The sequence below is a fragment of the Megalobrama amblycephala genome, linkage group LG4 (assembly GCF_018812025.1).
Source record: "Megalobrama amblycephala isolate DHTTF-2021 linkage group LG4, ASM1881202v1, whole genome shotgun sequence".
Classification (NCBI taxonomy): Eukaryota; Metazoa; Chordata; class Actinopteri; order Cypriniformes; family Xenocyprididae; genus Megalobrama; species Megalobrama amblycephala.
This window is the reverse complement of record NC_063047.1, coordinates 39,029,277-39,049,348: the sequence shown is the minus strand read 5'-3', so window position 1 is coordinate 39,049,348 and position 20,072 is coordinate 39,029,277. Positions and strand designations below refer to the sequence as shown.

General features: G+C 37.4%; 1 protein-coding gene across 6 annotated transcripts in view; it reads left to right on the top strand.

Annotated features, from left to right (window-relative positions):
- Window positions 1-20,072, top strand: part of LOC125267495 (multiple C2 and transmembrane domain-containing protein 1-like) — a 204,249-nt gene that overhangs the window by 80,328 nt on the left and 103,849 nt on the right. For all 6 annotated transcript variants that reach the window (XM_048189182.1, XM_048189181.1, XM_048189184.1 and 3 more), the window contains exon 2: window positions 11,887-12,004. In XM_048189182.1, the coding sequence (XP_048045139.1) occupies window positions 11,887-12,004 (118 nt within the window). The remainder of the gene's footprint in view (window positions 1-11,886; window positions 12,005-20,072) is intronic.

Sequence of the window (20,072 nt, the reverse complement as noted above, 5' to 3'; positions counted from 1 at the left end):
TATTGTTCTCCTCTTTAAGATGTATAATATTGGCTGATTTAAATTTCCATGTACTAATTACATTTAAATGATAATGAAATATAGCCTATATGCAGAATGGTCTTGGAAATGTGACTGGCTGTAATGAACAGTGAAGATAATAGGAGAGGTGTCAGATCATGTCATTTATTTTTTATGATAACATTTAGGTTGTACTATTCATTTAATTCTATTAGCCAGTAGGTTGCCACAGTATTGTGTGGTAGCAGCGCACGATGAAGACGGAGGAGATAGTATCAGCCTTTATTAAACTTTACAAACTCAGGACAGACACTCAGGAACATTAATGACATCATACATTAACAAAAAAATGCTTAAAGCATTGTACAGGGGTTCAGGCTGTAAGGTTTGCCAAGCGACTAAAGAAACTTTATCAGCAAGATGGTAGAAAACTGTACATTTCTTGTCTATTACCACCCACTGCGACTTATACCAACGATGGAAATAAGTGCAGTTATAATAGCAAAATATGTGGGAGAGCGTTGCTATAGGGAGCACATTAATGTTAATACTAAATCAAAACTAGCTAGCACATCATTTGTAATTGAAAGGGTTTAATGACAATATCTGATTATGGTTACACTTAAAATAATTACAAAATAGATGTATGAGATGATAAAATCATATAGCATTAATCGTACACAGCATGTTTGAAAAAAGTTGCCTGCGAGATAGAGTGAAAGAGAAAAAGAGGAGAGAGAGAGAGAGAGAGAGAGTGCCAGAGAGTGACCATGTTACTAAAACCCAAATGTGAGACATTCAAACTGACCAATCAGAAGATTAAAACTTCCCCCACTGTACTAAAGGTGTGACCATTTGTAGACCCCCAATGTTCACACATCTTGGCCTACAGGCCTTGATCACTATCAGCACATTTGTGCCTTCCAAATGGCCCTTGTAGCAAGAGAGAGGGGGTTGAAACAGTAAAGCAAATGTCTTTGTTCATTTTAAAATATCTTTAGATATTTTCAATTCCTACAGCATGATCTGCTGTGATGTCACAATCATGCATTGTGGTCTATGGATCTGCCTGAAGTCCCTACATGCCCTACATTCTCGGTCAAAATCAAGGTGTTGAGGGTCTGTCCAAATAAACTTCCCTCATCCCCTTGACGAAGTTGAACATACTTCAAAATGTCTGTGGGGATTCCCCTAAGGGGAAGCACTTAAAGGGTCAGTGTAACACGGTTCATAGATGTGGGAAGGAGGAGGCGGGAACCGGCAAACATTCAACAAAACTTTAATTCAAAATAAACAAAGAACAAAACGAAAGTAATGCCGGCAGACCCTCGCGGACGTCTGCCGGCCACACAAACATAATAAAACATAAAATAAAGTCCAGGCCTGGTCCTCTCTCGTCCTTCATGGTCGTCGCTCCTCCTTTTATGCCTCCGGAGCTCCTCCGTGAGAGACTCGAGGCCGGCGCGCCTCGCAGGTGATGCTCATTATCACTCGCGCCACCGGCCTCGCGCCGTTCCCTCACGGCTCTCGCCCGCCCTGCTCGTCACATACCCCCATCGCCCCTCGCAGGCCGGGGGGTACTCCTGAGACTGCGCTCTACTCCCCCCCGGGGCCTGTCTCGATGGCCGCAGCACCTGGGGGTAAGGACAGACGAGACGAGAGAAAGGAGACGGAAGCAAGGGGAGCGACAGGACGAGAGAGGGGAGAGAGGAAAAAAGAGAAAAAAAAAAAATCTTGTTCCGGTTCCCCGACACACTGCCGCTCGGTCCTCAGCCAGCCGGGAGGCTCTTCCTCGCAGTGCCATGCGGTGGCACTGGACGCTCGGTGGACGGCCCGATCCTCGACCGCCTCCTGGCGGCCGGCGATGGCTCCTCCGGACTGAGGACAGCCGGCAGCGAGTCCCCTGTTCCCTGCTCCTCCCCTTTATGGCGGACGGCAGCAGGCTCCGGCCCACGGTGAACGGCGGCGACTCCTCCGCTCCCTCTTGGACGGCAGCCACCCCACCTCGTCCCAGGGGCACGGCCTCGAGCTCTCCGTCCCACCCTGTCACTAGGCTCCAGCACCACCGCCTCGGGCAGCCTCTCGCGGTCTTCACACTCCCGCGCTGCCCGAACTCCGCAGCACCGCGATCCCCCTCAGCAGCGAGGGCTCTCCGACAGCATGTCCCTCCTTCCTCCCGGGTTTCGGCACCAATGTAACACGGTTCATAGATGTGGGAAGAAGGAGGCGGGAGGGCGGGGTCTATGGGCGGGGTCTATGCTAATAGGTCAGAGTCCGTCAGCAGTTGTGAGCTGGACCTTAGCAATGTGACGCCACAAAAGCTAGAATATGAAAAATGGCTTGTTCTGAGACACTGCTTATGATTTTTGGGGATTAAAAAAGAGGAGTGGATTGATTTTTACATTATAGGGTGGTTGTGTACACACACTGTAGACACATTTATGTACAAACACCATTTAAAAGTGAATTTTGCATAATAGGTCCCTTTAAAAGGATTCTGTCAGGCGCTTCTTATATAGAACCTTTTAGGGTTTCCCATCATGGGATAATTTCATGGATTTAGTTTTAATTAGTTAATTTTGTTTTAATTCACTTTTAATTTTAATGAAATGTTAAGAATTAAACAGCTCATAAACATACTTAATCAGTAGGAAAAACACCCTGTTAAACATGGAAGTATAATGCAATCATTTAAGACATTTCTCCTTATGTAGAACCCTTTTGTCATAAAGCATTCTTTAAAATTGAGTCAAGAACCCTAGGATTTTATATAGAACCCCATTGAAAATATTTTTCTAAGAGTGTGGGTACCTTAATATTATGGTATTGTTTGAAGTACTATAACTTGGAGTACTGTGTGAATACCATGATATATATATATATATATATATATATATATATATATATATATATATATATATATATATATATATATATATATATATATATATATATATATATATATATATATATATATATATATATGGTAATGATTTAGTACTGTGGCATATATCATGGCAACTTTATATTACTGCAGTGACCCAGAACACATTTGTTGTTATCCAAAGCTCTTAGCCAGATGGCTGCCTGTCACTCTCTAATAGAGATGTTGACTAAATTTCTGTCACATTTATCAATCATGGTAGTCAAATAGAATTATTGAGACGCTATAGTCCAGACATGTCCACTGTTTGATATGTTATGCGGTTATTGATTGTTCCCTACACAGTGGAAAGGGAAGGTGATACGTTGTTGCTTTTATTGAGTTTTTTATCATTTTTATAACATGAACTTTATATAAAGGAGTTAGAGAGTTTATTGTGTGAATAGTCACAGAGTAGAGGGATAGTTCACCCAAAAATGAACATTCAGACTTTATTTGCTCACCCTCATGTAGTGATTTAATGTCTTATTTTGAGGTCTGTTCACATAAAGTTATTGTATGACTTTGGTAAAGTTTGGAATATAGCACATTTTGGAGCTAAATAGCTGTGGTAACCACTCATTTTCACTGAAAGCAGGCTTTTCCTTTTTTTGTATTGTGGAGGAAATAAAATTATATAGGTTTAGAGGTTCAGTAAATTTTATTTTTTGGTGAACTGTTCCTAATTCCAGGTCTCTGTACACCTCCATTAGCATGACCTACATCCGAACCTCTCCTGGCTAACCAAAAAAAAAAAAAAAAAAAAAAGATGCCAATGCAAATGCAATTTATCTCTTGCCACCTGCAGTGTGTGGAAATAAACAAATCTATCCTCTGTAGCCAAATAAGAGCACATCTATTACTTCATGCTGCTCCATACACAATCCCACTGCAGTGATGAACCCCCATGCAATGGAAAATACCTGTGAAGAAGCTCCCATTAATTCACATATTTCACATCAATCATCAGTGTCATTAAACTTTTACAAGTAAACCATTGAAATGGTTGTGATAGAACCATTACAAAGACATTTTGTAAATTGAGCTGGCAGTTTCATATAAACAGAGCAGATAGTTGGCTCAGGCATAGAGGTGACATAATCTCTCTTTGGATGAGCTTGGTTAGCGACTCTATTCTGTTGATGGAGCATGTCTAATAGGACTTTAAAATATCTAAGTGCCGTTTGTTTTTGTTTTTTGTTTTTTTAAGGCTTTTTAGCTTTATTCTGTCAGGAGAGTGAAAAAAATACACTAGCTATGTTTCCATTCAAAGTTATGATTTTAACTTTCTTTCAAAGTTATGATTTTAATATCGCATAAAACATTTGCGAATAAAGCACCGTTTCCATTCCATGTGTTGAAAATGATCACTTTCCTGGGAAAATGGCATAAATATCTGTAATAAAAATGGAAGTTGCTGCAATCGGGGAAGCCACCGTGGCTCTTTTTTCGTACATCATAAATGAATTGCTCCTAAGTGTGCACTGATGAAATGCAATAAACGCTGCCATGTTATCTTACGTTCTGTAACGTAACGGGACTCAGGCAGGGATCCAATTGCAAGCTTTTATTAAAAGTGAGCGCGGTTGTACAGGCAGGGTCAAACAGGAACAGCAAGGGACAGGCAGAATCATGGTCAGGATACCGGCAGTAGATCGGGGCAGGCAGATAGCTATCACAGGTCAAGAAACAATACAAAGTCCAAAGGTAGGCGGCAGAGAATGGTAAACGGTAGTGATGGGACATTTGAACCCTGGCTTCGGAGCTTGTGTCGAGCATAAATGGGCGTGCCAGATGAAGCGTCGATTCGAGGCTTGTGTTGGGAATGTAGAAATCACGTGACCGATGACAAACGAGGCCTCGGTTTGTGTGGAATACGTCATCGGTTCGGTTTGAGTGTTGCTTCCAGATAAAGGGGGTTCGAAACACATGCCACCTTGTGGGTGTTTCAGGAGTAGTAGAACCAGAAGTAGTAGTAGAGTGTCGGAGAGTCAGAGTTAAAGAGTTGTGTCATTGTTGTTATTGTATTATTAGAGCTATATTATTACATTATATTAGGTTATATTAGGTTTGTATGGTATAATTTATGAATAATTAATTATCTTTGTGTGTGTGTGTGTGTGTGTGTGTGTGTCTGAGCCAGTTGTCTCTGCACAACTAAAGTCAGACAGAGAAGATACATATTATATTTTATACCCAGGCAATGCACAAATGTCTGTTCAGGTCATTAATTTTGTCTGCTATTTCTTTGCACAGTAGCTAGGTGTCACTAGTGAGCAATGCTGAATGAAGCTTCGGGTAATGAACCTTTTGGTGAAGCAATGGGTTGCGAAGACTCAGTGCTTCATGAGGCTTCATTTGCCCATCACTAGTAAACGGGTAACAGACAGGATTGGTAACAGACAAGCAGACAAGCAGACAAGCAGACAAGCAGACAGGCAGACAGGCAGACAGGCAGACAGGATAATAATGCTTGGAATTGTACACAGGGTGAAACAAGACTTCGCAATGAGGTGGTGTGTGAATGAGTCTTAAATAGTCCAGATAATGTGCTTCAGCTGTATGTGGCAATTGATGATTGGTGTGGAATGTGTGCATGTGACTAGCAGGGAGGACTATGGGAATTGAAGTCCAGGAACTGACAGGAATCGTGACACGTTCGGAGACAGATACCTCATGTTTGGGAATGCATGAGGTCATTATACCCAACCATTTTGATGATAGACTTTGGTGCAGGCATTTCAGGATGACCAAACCAACATTTGAGATGCTGTCAGCTTTTATTATGGGAAATTGGTCCGCTGAATAGTCCAGTTATTCAATCACATCCACTGTTGAGGTGAAGTCACAGTTTTTGTTTTTTTTTGTTGGAAGTTTTTTTGTTGTGTATTAAGGGATTCAGTAAATGTTTTGCCATCATAGTTTATGCGCATGATTTATCGGATAAAACTGTTTTTTTTTTTGTTTTTTTTATGCACATCTTGGCATTTCCATCCAGCAATTTTTTATGCAATATCTCAAAATTCACATAAAAATATTTGGATGGAAACATACCTGTTGATAAGTGAATTAGATCAATATATAGTTTTAAGACAAAACATAATAATAATCATAATAATAATAGTTTTTTAATTATTTACTTTTTTTCATGTGGACATATCTATCTAAATTTGAGTTGGCTTGATTTTTCTGTGCACACAGAAAATGTTCATTAATTCTTTCATTCATTAACTCATTTGTTTGTTTGTTCATTTGTGTTCTCTGATATACATAATAAATGCTTCTTATAAAAGAAGCCATTAAAACATAATTTTCATGCCATACAGCACTCCAGAATAAATACTGACAGCAAAATTGGAAACTCTTGATTATAAATGTATATTTTAATTACCACATATTACCACAGTTATACATACAGAGTGTAATTCTCAAATACTGTGTCCTTTTCCATCCTACTGTAATGACACTTCCTGACCCTTCTCTTACCCGGGCCATCTGTCCAATGAAATTATGTCCATGTACCTGTGGAGTGGACTATCCTATATCCCTGTCATTATAAGCTCTTTACTGTATGTAAGACTCCAGAGGTTGAAACTTCATCACCGTCATCTCTTATTCATGAGAGACGCTTATTATGCAAAGCTCTGATCAGTTCCGCTAAATGCTTTTTGACCCTGGAGAGACATAAGAGAAAGGTAAGAGAAGGAGCTTTTATTTATCTTTATGGATTGCCATATTTAGTAAGTGTTTATTTTGTAGCTGCTCTTGGCAATTATTGACTTGTATGAGTAACATGTAAACGATAGATTCAAGAGGAATCTACTTACTGCCTTTCAAACTGCAACAATAGTTTAACTATTTAAATTCAAGTTGTAAATCATGATATAGTATGGTTTTATATTTCATAAACATTGTGTCAGTTGATTTTGGATTATTGTCAAGTCAGGTTACTCCAAAATACAAAAAAGAAGCTCATTAGCTCAAATGGACACAGCTTGTTAATGTATTTCAGGACAGAATCTACAGAGGGGGGAGAAAAGTAGCAACACATTTGAAAGCGTTTATAGCAGAATGTAGTTTGAGGTGGTTGGATTAAAAAGGAATCTATATCATTCAGAGAGATGCAGCCCAGAGGTGTGACATATAAGGACAGTTATATCATCCAAAGGTTAAACTGAGTGTCTCTATTAAATGATCCTCTCAGCAAAAACCCACAGTGTGTCGACTAATAATGAAGCCTGACCTTAGGGGTAAGTGGACTAAATGATATAAGCTGAAATGTATATGCCAGTGTATGCATTAAACTGCCAAACACATTTACTAAAGGACTAAATATATTCTAGGTATTGTATTTAAACCTGGAATAGAAATGTTGATTATGTAAAATGGATAAGACTTAAAATATGTAACTTTTTTTTGTTCAGAATTACTAAAATTGAAATAATGACAATTATTTACATTTAAATACAATCAATACATCATCAGTCCTTCTTCCAAAATGTGTTTTGTCTTACCATGATTCACTATAGTAAGCCTGTTATAAGTGTTTATATTTTAGACCTTATGGGATGGTTTTCACTGGAAATTGACCCATGCATCTCACCCATGCATGTCTTTTCATATCTGTAAATAGAGAAAAGTTACTCCGGCTAGGTTAGTTGTCACAGCGAGCAAGAAAGTTAGACATTTTAAAAACTATGAAATCACCTGTTTAAAGGTGCCCTAGAATTCAATATTGAATTTATATTGGCATAGTTGAATAACAAGAGTTCAGTACATGGAAAAGACATACATTGAGTTTCAAACTCCAATGTTTCCTCCTTCTTATATAAATCTCATTTGTTTAAAAGACCTCCGAAGAACAGGCGAATCTCAACATAACACCGACTGTTACGTAACAGTCGGGATCATTAATATGTACGCCCCCAATATTTGCATATGCCAGCCCATGATCAAGCCATTAGACAAGGGCAGAACGTCTGGATGTGCACAGCAGAATCATCAGACTAGGTAAGCAAGCAAGAACAATATACATGATCCATGATAACATGATATTTTTAGTGATATTTGTGAATTGTCTTTCTAAATGTTTCGTTAGCATGTTGCTAATGTACTGTTAAATGTGGTTAAAGTTACCATCGTTTATTACTGTATTCACGGAGACAAGAGAGCCGTCGCTATTTTCATTTTTAAACACTTGCAGTCTGTATAATTCATAAACACAACTTCATTCTTTATAAATCTCTCCAACAGTGTGTAATGTTAGCTTTAGCCATGCAGCATAGCCTCAAACTCATTCAGAATCAAATGTAATACATCCAAATAAATACTATACTTACATGATCCGATGTATGCAAGCAGCATGCATGACGAACATCTTGTAAAGATCCATTTTGAGGGTTATATTAGCTGTGTAAACTGTGTTTATGCTGTTCAAGGCAAGCGGGGGAGAGGGAGCGGGAGATTTAAAGGGGCCGCAACCTATATATCAGTGCATAGTTAATGATGCCCCAAAACAGGCAGTTAAAAAAATGAATAAAAAAAAAAAAATCTATGGGGTATTTTGAGCTGAAACTTCACAGACACATTCAGGGGACACCTTAGACTTATATTACATCTTTTAAAAAGAAGTTCTAGGGCACCTTTAAATAAAAAAACAGAGGAGAGTCTACTGGCAAAAAGAGCATGCGACAGCTCGTAGTAATACGAGAATAAACATTGGCTTGGCTTTTTGGAGATAGCAAGAACTGAATGATTTGAAATGTTGTAAAAGCAATATGGAGATGCCATTTTTATTACTCAACAGTAAGTTAGTAAGGTATTTTATTGAACAGATAAATTGCCATATGTAGCTCTGTGAAGGTTCATTTCATTGTGGGTTCATCCAGTGCTGTGCTGGAATTTGTTTTCAAGGAAGTACCGTGTCTATTAATGGGTAAAGCTACAGTAACGTCTTCAGCTAGTCAGCTTGAGATCCTCTCCATCTAAACTGGTGATATTTCTTAAGCCTAGTAGTGAATGTTTTATGAGCAGTAGGATAACCATATTCATCCGCACAGTAATTTAAAAAGTGTACCTTTAACATGTTGCACTATGTATGCATGTGTGCAGATGCTATATTTTTACATAAAATGGGATTTTATGTATTATTTCATATATGGGTGAATTTAAAAATAAAAAAGAAGTACACAATTTCTTCAAAACACTAAACAGCTTTCAGAATATTTTCTGACTTAATGTTAGAAGGTTAAACTCAGCCCTCAGGGATCTGTTTGATTCACTCTGGATTTAGTTCTGAGAGGAGATCAGTCTGTTTTGAAATATTCTTAATCATCTCTTTGCACTATATTGTGAACATTTCTGAAAACTGTCCTAATCATATCAAAATTTTTGTTGTTTCAGTGTCATTATACAGTATGTTAACATGTGACTGTGAATCAGAAACTGTTGTAAGCCCATATGTTCATTTGCAGTGGATTAATACTTATTTACTATCATCCACATGTTCTCCTTTATAACATTACATAAATAATCTTAAAATAGTTTTGAGGCCTGCCATTGTCTAATGCTTAATAATAGTGTGACTCAAAAAATATGATTGAAACTTCCTGATGTGAAACTTTTAATGATTCGGCTCATATCCCTAATGCTCCTTAAGCCATGCTATGGCTAGACACCAGAAAACTGTCATAATGAGCAAACTGAAACGGAAATGAAATTCTCAAACACAACAATAACAAGCACCCGAGGGCACAATTACCTTCCAAACCTCTTGTCATTCTTTAAGACTGAATAATAAACAGTGTTTGTTGAGTGACGGTAGTGTCAGGGTGCTGTTTTATTCAAGATGAACTCTTATAAAACTGAAAATGAACTTCTCTTGGCAGTGAGGATATGAATGTGTTTGTTTCTGCACTGATTTAAGTTTTTCAATTTCAAGCTTTTATTGTCATAGCATTGGAATGCAATGAAATTTCAGAGACTACACACAGAGGTGTAATATAGTGTAGGTTCTGGTGAATATGACACTTTGTCTCTCCCTTTCCAAATTGCTTTGTCTTGTCTTCCTAAACTTTGTTGCAATTATCAGCTGCTCATTGGATAAGTAATCACTTATGTGGCTCGAAACATGGACTAGATGGAGAGTGACCCACGTACAGTAAATATGAGGAAATTTTACACACAAACACACACACACACACACACACACATACTTTAAAAGTGAAAGTGACATGGCCAAATATGGTCTAACATACTGGGAATTTGTGCTCTGCATTTCACCAATCCATACAAAATCTTGCTATAAAATAACAATAAATAAAATTTGCTACTTATCACATTGTTTTATTAACGTCTACACCTACACCTACCCCAACCCTAAACCTACCCTTACAATAATGCCAGTGCAGTAATTAATTCATTGTTGTTCAGCATGACAAAAATGATGCAATATTGATGTGCGCATACCTAGTTAGCCCTGGTAGGACAATCTGGCCGTAGCTGTATCCCTTCTAGCCCCAACCGACTCAAACCCTCAACCTTCGGGTTACAAATCTGACTCTCTAACCATTAGGCCACAACTGCCCCAAGCAGTTAACCAACTTTTTCTAGGGCTGCATCTCATTTCAAATGAGCTTTTAAAAAACATTTTAAACATACTTAAAATAAACTTTTCACTCAAATTGTTATGGGGTATGGAATATAATATAATTTGTAATGGAAAAAAAAATGAACAAAATTAGAAAAGTACAAAATGAAAGCATTTTTTCATTACAAATTATATTATATTCCATACCCCATAACAATTTGAGTGAAAAGTTAATTGAAAAATTAAATGTAGCACTCAAATTACAAATTAAGTTTTATTTTAAGTAGCTGTATGCTGTGTTATTTTTTTTTTATTTGTGAAAAAAAAAAACTTACTGCACATTACACGACATCAGCAGCCAACCAGCACTTTTATTTAGTTTGTCATAATGTGAATGTGTGTGTGTGTGTATTGGTCTTTGGAAGCGCAAGTGTGCATGGATGTAGATGCTTTATGAAGTACTGCCAAGTCACCACAAACTGTGCCCAGAGCCCTATGAGGGTACAAAGCAGTAAAGTAATTTACTACTGTATACTAATATCTCCTTGAGTCATAAAGATTATTAGCATGCACTGCATAGTACACGACACTGCGTATTTCTTGTTACAAGAAACTGGTGACAGCACTTTAATGGAAGTTTGCAGAGCAATTGTTCTTTTAATATAAAGGTGCAGACTTCACATAATACCACAATGAAGACGAATAGAGGCAAAAACTCTCTCAGTGGTAAATACTGTAAACTCTGAGGAGCTTCAGATAATAAGTTCTTGCTGAGTAGCAAACTAGCTCTGTTTTTAATATGTAGAAAACAGTGTAAATCAACAAGCCGCTAATGGTTAGCCCTACAGTCATCTGGAAATTAGCATTCCATCTTCTCTGTTGCAGTATAATCTGGTTTTAATGTTTCTCTTTGATACTTTGTCAAAGTTTGATGACCTGCTCAGAGGCAGGGTAACTGTTAAATAGTCTTCTAACAATAATATAAGCAGAGGATTAACATTTCCAGACCTTCACAGAACTATAGCCTGAAGTTTCCCAGAAGGGAAAGGCAAGTGAGGACGGTGGCTCTTTTGAACATTTCAAGGTTGTGAGATCAGGATTTTGTGATGGTAGAGGCTGAATGATTATGTAACTGTGAGGGCAAAGTGAAATGCAAACGTCCTTTCTTCTCTCTGCTGCTGGATATTACAGTTAAGAGAAGGAGCCTTGAAGCAGAGCTATTTCTGTTCTCTTGAGCTGCTTTACGGTATAGTGGTGGGAGTCTTCATAACATTAAACTTTAAACTGGGTATAGACTCCCTAAAGTGTGTGCTTGATATCCTGGTACAGTGTGTACCCTGTCTGACCACCTTACTGTTCTCCTCTCCCCCTGTAGGGCATCAATATTGTGGAAGCAAGTAATGAAGAACTTCATCCACCTTCAAAGCCAGGAATGTATCAACTGGACATTGTGTTGAAGAAGGGCAATAATCTGGCCATCAGGGACAGGGGTGGTATGTGCCCTCTTCACCACATTCATTTTATACTATTCTTGTTCTTGATTTTTCCAGATATCTGAGGTTCTGTTGAGCTGCTTTTTTGCATTGTAGCATTTTGCCACCCAATATTCACTGTTACTGTTCATCATTAATTAACTGGTTTCAATGTATTTCAATGTGAAATTCATGATGTTGGTTAAAGGGATAGTTCATGGAAAAATTAACGTTTTGTCATCATTTACTCACCCTCATATCGTTACTAACCTAATCTGAATAACTTACTTGCTTCTGTGGAACGCAAAAGAAAATAACAGTTTTGGTGACCTTTGACCAGTTCTATTGTATGTATGTATTGAAGACATTTAGACAATGTAGACATGTAGATATTTCCCAAAATATCTTCATATAAAAAGCCATACATGTTTGAAACGCCATGATGGTGACTAAATGGTGACAGAATTTTCAGTTTTGGGTGAACAGTCTCTTTATATCTCAATCAAAACCACAATGAATATTCATAGATGCACCTCTAGGGCCCGCTTTTTGTCCTGCTAACATGAGATGTTTTCTGATTCTGAGAGATAAACTTTGCAGAGTGAACAAACAGAAATAGTCGAGGCTAAATAGATCTTCTTCTGTGGTCACCTTGACTCATGTGTATCTCAGCAGACAATGACATTTACATTCCTGGCCATTATGTACAATCAGCTAATGTAAAGTCAGTTGTATTTCTCTTTTCTTCAGTGATTCTGCTTGTTAACAGCAGGTGTTCATCACTAATGCCCAATCATCGATTAATTAATTGCTTAATTATCTCATTAATTTTAACTCTGCTTCAGTTTTGCTTTAACACTCTTTAGAGTGGCACCATATACTCTGTGCAGAGCTGATTTAACTTTGCTGTGCAGTTGCTCGAAAAAAAAAAGACAAAAGTTGACTTCAGTGACAAGCACATAAACACATTCTATTCAGTAAATCTGACTGACAATTTAAGCTTGTTATATTCTGACATTTGAGATCTAGGTTCTGTTTTTTTGTAGATTAATTGGATGTGCCATACTGGAGTAAGTGTGGTGCTCTTCCCCATGTAAAATATATGATGAAGTTTGTTATAATAACCAATAACCATCTCCTTATCACTTTTCATTCGTTTTAGAGTATTTATGATGGTTATTATAGTAAGGAAATGGTAAGTATACAATGTTTCAATTATTAGCATTAGTTAACTAAATTAATTAACAGGATCTAACAATGAAAATCACTTCTACAGCATTATTAATCATTATGTTAATTTCAGCATTGACTAGTGCATCTTTAAATTCAAACATTACAATTGTTGATATTACTCAATGCACTGTGAACTAACATGAACAAACAATTAAAAATATTAAAGAATAATATAGTAATAAATGCATTGCTCATTGTTAGATTAACTTATCTAATGCATAAACTAATGTTAATAAATGAGATCTCATTGTAAAGTTTTAGTAAGGAAATATTCAAGTAGTAAATACTTGTATAGTAGTGGTAGTAGTAACCAAAAAACAAACAAGCAAACAAAAAACATTATACACTACTGTTCAAAATTTCAGGGTCGGTAAGATTTTTTAATGTTTTTGAAAGCAACTTAGTTTAAAGGAATAGTTGATGCAAAAAATGAACATTTTGTCATCATTTACTCACCCTCATATTGTTACTAACCTTACATGAATAATTAACTTATGTGGAAAAGAAAAGATATTTTAGACATTTAGACATGTAGACATGTAGATATTTCCCAAAATTGATGACAGAATGTTCATTTTTGGGTAAACAATCTCTTTAACTTTATATCTCAATCAAAACAATTATGAATATTCATAGATGCACCTCTAGCGCCCCCTTTTTGTCCTGCTAACATGAGATGTTTTCTGATTCTGAGAGATAAACTTTACAGAGTGAACAAACAGAAATATTCAAGGCTAAATAGATCTTCTGCTGTGGTCACCTTGACTCATGTGCATCTCAGCAGACAATGACACTTACATTCCTGCCCATTACTCCAGACCTGCTCTGTGCTGCTGGTGTCATGTGAGAGAATGGGCATTAGTGCTTTTGAATGGCAGAGGGACAGGCTAGAGCAGTAATGGCCTCATTAGGGGCTGATGGATGGTGTAGCAGATCCGTTCATACTCCCTCTGTCTCCCTCTCTTTTTGACTCACCCAAATAGACACACGAGCTAAAATAATGAGCGGAGACCACAGCAGCTCACCTGCCCTAGAGACTCAAGCTTCTGTTGTGTGTGTGAGTCAGACAGTCAGTCATGCTCTCCCTTGAGAGGGATCCTGAGTAATCCTGAGACAAAAAAACTCACGCTTTCCTCCAACGACAACCGAATACACAGCTGAGATTAAAATCATTCATCCATGTGATGCAGTTTAAAATTTGAATAGCTAAAATTACACTTTGCATACATTTCACAAGTTTTACTTTCAAACACAAACTTTGCTCTGTGGCTTCTGCATTGACTTGCATAAATTACCATTCCAATGTTTATCATCATCTCTTCGATTAACTCAATAAATCTAGACATGAGAATGCAATTAGCATGTTTATTAAGAACCGAATAGGCTCTCTCTACAAGTCAGTGACCACTGCTGTTTCTCATTTCCACTTTGTTTATCTTGTCTAATCAAACAGGATGTGCTTTACTGAAGGATTTCCATATGTTTTGTGGTATTTACAGTGCTTAGCCCAGCCACGGGCTATAGAAGTGCATGCTGGTCAAGATCCCTGGTTATAATAATAATCATAATAATATATTTTATTTATAATGTGCTTTTCTTATACCTAAAGGCTATTTCAACAGATTATAGCTAATGTTTCAATGTGACCCTGTCCTACAGCAGTAATATTAATATTCCTTAAGTTATTGTTAATTATGTACAATCAGCTAATGTAAAGTCAGTTGTGTTTCTCTTTTCTTCAGTGATTCTGCTTGTTAACAGCAGGTGTTCATCACTAATTCTCAATCATCACTTAATTAATTTCTTAATTATCTCATTAACTTTAACTCTGCTTCAGTGTTGCTTTAACACTCTGTAGAGTGGCACCATGTACTCTGTGCAGAGTTTTGATTTAACTGCTGTGCAGTTGCTTGAAAAAAAAAGACAAAAGTTGACTTCAGTGACAAGCACATAAACACATTCTATTCAGTAAATCTGACTGACAATTTAAGCTTGTTATATTCTGACATTTGAGATCTAGGTTCTGTTTTTTGTAGATTCATTGGATGTGCCATACTGGAGTAAATTTGGTGTGCTTCCTCGTGTAAAATAGATGATGAAATTTGTTATAATATCCAATAACCATCTCCTTTTCACTTTTCATCAGTTTTAGAATTTATGATGGTTAACAGTTTACAATGTTTAATTTATTAGCATTAGTTAACTACATTAACTAACAGGATCTGACAACAAACAGCACTTCTACAGCATTAATATTATTAATTTAAGCATTTACAAATGCATCTTTAAATTCAAACATTATAACTGTTGATATTAGTCAATGACCTGTGAACTTACATGAAGAAACAATGAAAAAATTAACAAAGATTAATACAGTAAAATGTGTTGCTCATTAGTTTGTTATCCAATGCATAAACTAACGTTAACAATTGAGATCTCATTGTAAAGTTTTAGTAAGGAACTATTTGAATAGTAAATATTTAAGTAGTGGTAGTAGTAACCAAAAAAAAAAAAAAAAAACAAGTTACAAACTATTGTTCAAAAGTTTGGGGTCAGTAAGATTTTTTTAAACATTTTTTGAAAGAAGTAACTTATACTCACCAATGCTGCATTGTAATATTGTGAAATATTATTACAGTATAAAATCACTATTTTCTATGTTAATATGTTAAAGTGTAATTTATTTCTGTGATGGCAAAGCTGAATTTTCAGCACTCATTAATCCAGTCTTCAGTGTCACATGATCCTTCTTCCATGATCCTTTAGATCCCTCATTTCACTGTCAGAAAGAAACAGACATGCTCTGAGAACAGACAAACAGCAGCAGCAGTGATGAATAAGAGTGTTGAGTCTGTTCTTACTTTTGGGTTGCAGACTCTGTGTGTTCTGCTTGTTTTAACCTTGAGTTATGGATGATTTTTGTGCTTGTTAGGTTGGTGTGGACAGCTTGGCAGGAACTAATCTAGGATTATAACATCAGATTTGGTGTTTCCTGTTGTCTTTCTTTGGCATTGAAATCCATCTGTCAGCATCTGTTAATGATCTGATGGTCTGTGTGTACGTGTGTGTGTGTGTGTGTGTGTGAGTGTGTGTATGTTTGTGTGGAGGAAGTGAACGACAAGCAAAGCACCTCTAGTTGGTTTTTATCGTCCAACAGCTCTGTTATTGTGATATTATAAATGTAATGTGGCAGAATAATCAGAAATTTACCATTTTGCTAAATGATTGTCTTGCTTGTTGTCAGAATGTTTCACGGGTTCAAAACTCTGAAGTTACAGCTGCAGTGTTAGTGTATTGTGTGGTATAGTGTGTCGTGCTTGCAATATTACACTCAGTGTGTTGATCTAATGAGAGACGAGGGTTGGTTTTGTGAAACCACACACACTTCTTCCTCTACTATTATTGCTCGTTATACTGCAGCGTTTCGTGACTTAACATTTTCATTTTTTGTCTTGGTTGTCTGCCTGGCTGTAAAAACACACACTCAAATCACTGCATTTATTACTCCTTAGTGTGGACATAATAACAAACAAACTTTTTTTTTTCTCAACAAAAGCATACCCAGACCAGTCAAGCTCTAAATAGAAAAAGATAAATCAAAGCATGTTCATTTTTTTGCCAGAACAGATAAATGTGAATATGGTATGTTTTTATGACTGGTGGCACTAAAAGTGTAGTACTCCATTATTAACATACCACCAACACTACACCTAAACCTACCCGATAGTGTTAACAAAAGCAAATGTGACATAAAAAGCATCTGTAATTGTGTTGTTTTAGCTTGTTTTGATCTCTCATCTTTGAGCTCTTCAACTGTGACTCGTTTTTCCCCGGATTCGTACCCAAGGCTTCCGCATCCTAACTGTGCCTTCACACTGCCGCTGGCGAGAGCGTCAAAATTCGCCTTGACTGCCCTGCCAACAACGCTGTACTGTGTGTTCAAACCGCCGCTAGTGGGAGGGTCAAAATAAATGACAAGTTGTGGCAACCAATCGGATTCCTCTCAAGTGAGGACCTCTACATTCCGATTGGTTGCCGCTGAACCATGTCAAAACTCATTACCATAAAGGTGACCTGACTTCAACTCTCCTCTACGCTCACCGTCCAAGACATGCCGTGCCGCTCTCGCCGGCAGCGGTGTGAACGCATGGTAGTTCAACTCTATTTCAGCTGAGCTACCGAGCAAGCTTATGTTAGAAAAGTGAAACACATGGAGCTGGTTAACCAATGCAAAGTCCAAAATATATTTGTTCACTTTAGCATTTTGAAGTCATAACATAATATTGTGCAAGTCTTTATTAATCCATAATCTGACGCTGTAATCGTAACTGTGTATGAAAACGATTAAAAGCGTTTTACTGCCTGTTCATTTCTGTTGGACACTGCAGTGTTATGTACGTATTGGTACGTATTTTTGCGACTTGCGAAAACGTTCCTACAGGTACGTCTTTCCATGAGACCAGCTTGGTAAATCTACATTTTTTACCGACGTTTTCCACTTCTGATGTCATTTCTAGAGAGAAATTACTACTGTGGTAGTAAATATTTGTTTAGTTCTCACCAAGGCTCGCTCTATTTTGCAATAGATCATTAAACTGTTTCGCTGCCTCAGAAGTCTGTCTGAAATCAGTTTCGTGAGGTACCTTTGCGCGCAAAGGCTGCCTGCAGAGTAATTGCCTGATAGGGCAGCGAGGCAACAAGACAGCTGCCTAAGTTTTCGGATGCAGCCATGGTCAAGACGATTCAAACGATGTTCTAACTGAACATCAGAATGGGGAAGAAAGTTGATTTAAGTGACTTTGAACAAGGCATGATTGTTGGTGTCTAAGTATTTCAGAAACTGCTGATCTACTGGGATTTACACAGACAACCATCTTTAGGGTTTACAGAGAATGATCCAAAAATGAGAAAATATCCAGTGAACGGCACTTCTGGTCAGAGGAGAATGGCCAGACTGTTTCGAGCTGATAGAGAGGCAACGGTACCTCAAATAACCACTCGTGACAAGCGAGGTCTGCAGAGAGCATCTCTGAATTCACAACACATCAAACCTTGAAGCAGATGGGCTACAGCAGCAGAAGACCACTCCTGTCAGCTAAGAACAGGAAACTGAGGCTACAATTTGCACAGGCTCACCAAAACTGGTCAATAGAAGATTGTAAAAATGTTGCCTGTCTGATGAGTGTCGATTTCTGATGCAACATTCAGGTGGTAGGGCTAGAATTTGGCGTAAACAACATGAAAGCATGGATCCATCCTACCTTGTATCAATGGTTCAGGCTGCTGGTGGTGTAATGGTGTTTTCTTGGCACACTTTGGGCACCTTAGTACCAATTGGGCATTGATTAAAGGACACAGCCTACCTGAGTATTGTTGCTGAACATGTCCATCCCTTAATGACCACAGTGGACCCATCCTCTGATGGCTACTTCCAGCAGGATAATGCACCATGTCACAAAGCTCAAATCATGTCAAATGGGTTTCTTGAGTTATAGTTGACAATGAATAAACAAATGGCCTCCACAGCACCAGATCTCAATCCAATAGAGCATCTTTGGGATGTGGTGGAACAGGAGATTCACATAATGTTTGTGCAGTTGACAAATCTGCAGCAACTGTGTGGTGCTATCATGTTGTCAATATTGTTATAATGTTTCCAGCGCCATCTTGAATCTATGCCACAAAGAATTAAGGCAGTTCTGAAGACAAAGGCGGGTCCAAACCGGTACAAAAGTTTTATTTTTATTACTTTTATTTAGCAAGGACGCATTAAATTAAATTAGTCAAATGTGACAGTAAAGACATTTATAATGTTAACAAACAGTTTTTTCTATTCATCAAAGAATCCTAAAAAGAAAATATATCACTGTTTCCACAAATATATTCAGTAGCACAACTGTTTTCAATATTGATAATAATAAAAAATGTTGGTTGAGCGCCAAAACATTACAGTACAGTAATTTCGGAAGGACAAGTGACACTGAAGAAAGTTTGCCATCACAAAAGTAAATTACATTTTAAAATAAATTAAAATTGAAAACAGTTATATTAAATTGTAATAATATTTCACAATATTACTATTTTACTGTATTTTTGATCAAATAAATGCAGGAATTTCTTTCAAAAACATCAAAATCAAGAAAAATCTTACCAAGCCCAGGCTATTGAACGGTAGAGCATATTTGTTTATTTAGCCTGTGTTGTCAAGTATACTTGTCAAGGATCTTGCATGTGCATTTGGTGCATTCACAGCTGCATGCAGTGCTATAGCTGAGTTCACACACTCACACAAACATACACTCTAAGCCAGAGAATCACCAGACTGAATAATTGTAGAAACTGCTGCAGTCATCAATCCATTGCTGTCGTGGGGCATGCTGGGTAATGGAGTGTACTGACCACAACTCTCTTATGTTTCTGTGCTATTGAAAGGCTTCTCTTCTCCAGCACTGTCTTAAATATCCTGACGCCTGACAGCCAATCTGAACCCGGCCGGTGGACTGTCTCATATCTCAGAAAAAAGAAAATGGAAAAAGACATATCTCAGATAAAACCTCAGATTGATTTATTACATTTATTAGATATGACAGAAGAATTTTACACTTATATGTGGCTCTCATATTGGGAGCTCAGTGTATTGGTTTGTGATAAAAGGCATGACTAGAGTTTAGCTATAAAAAAGAAAATATAGAAATGCATAAACTACACAGAGACAGGAGTTTGAAAATAACATTTTATAGACCTATTACTCTGCAGTATGACTGAACTTAATAAATTTGATCTGTTCATTTCTTAAAAATTTTCAATAACTTTGAACCTATTTGTTGTATTTATCGCTTTGAATAGTGTCTGCTAA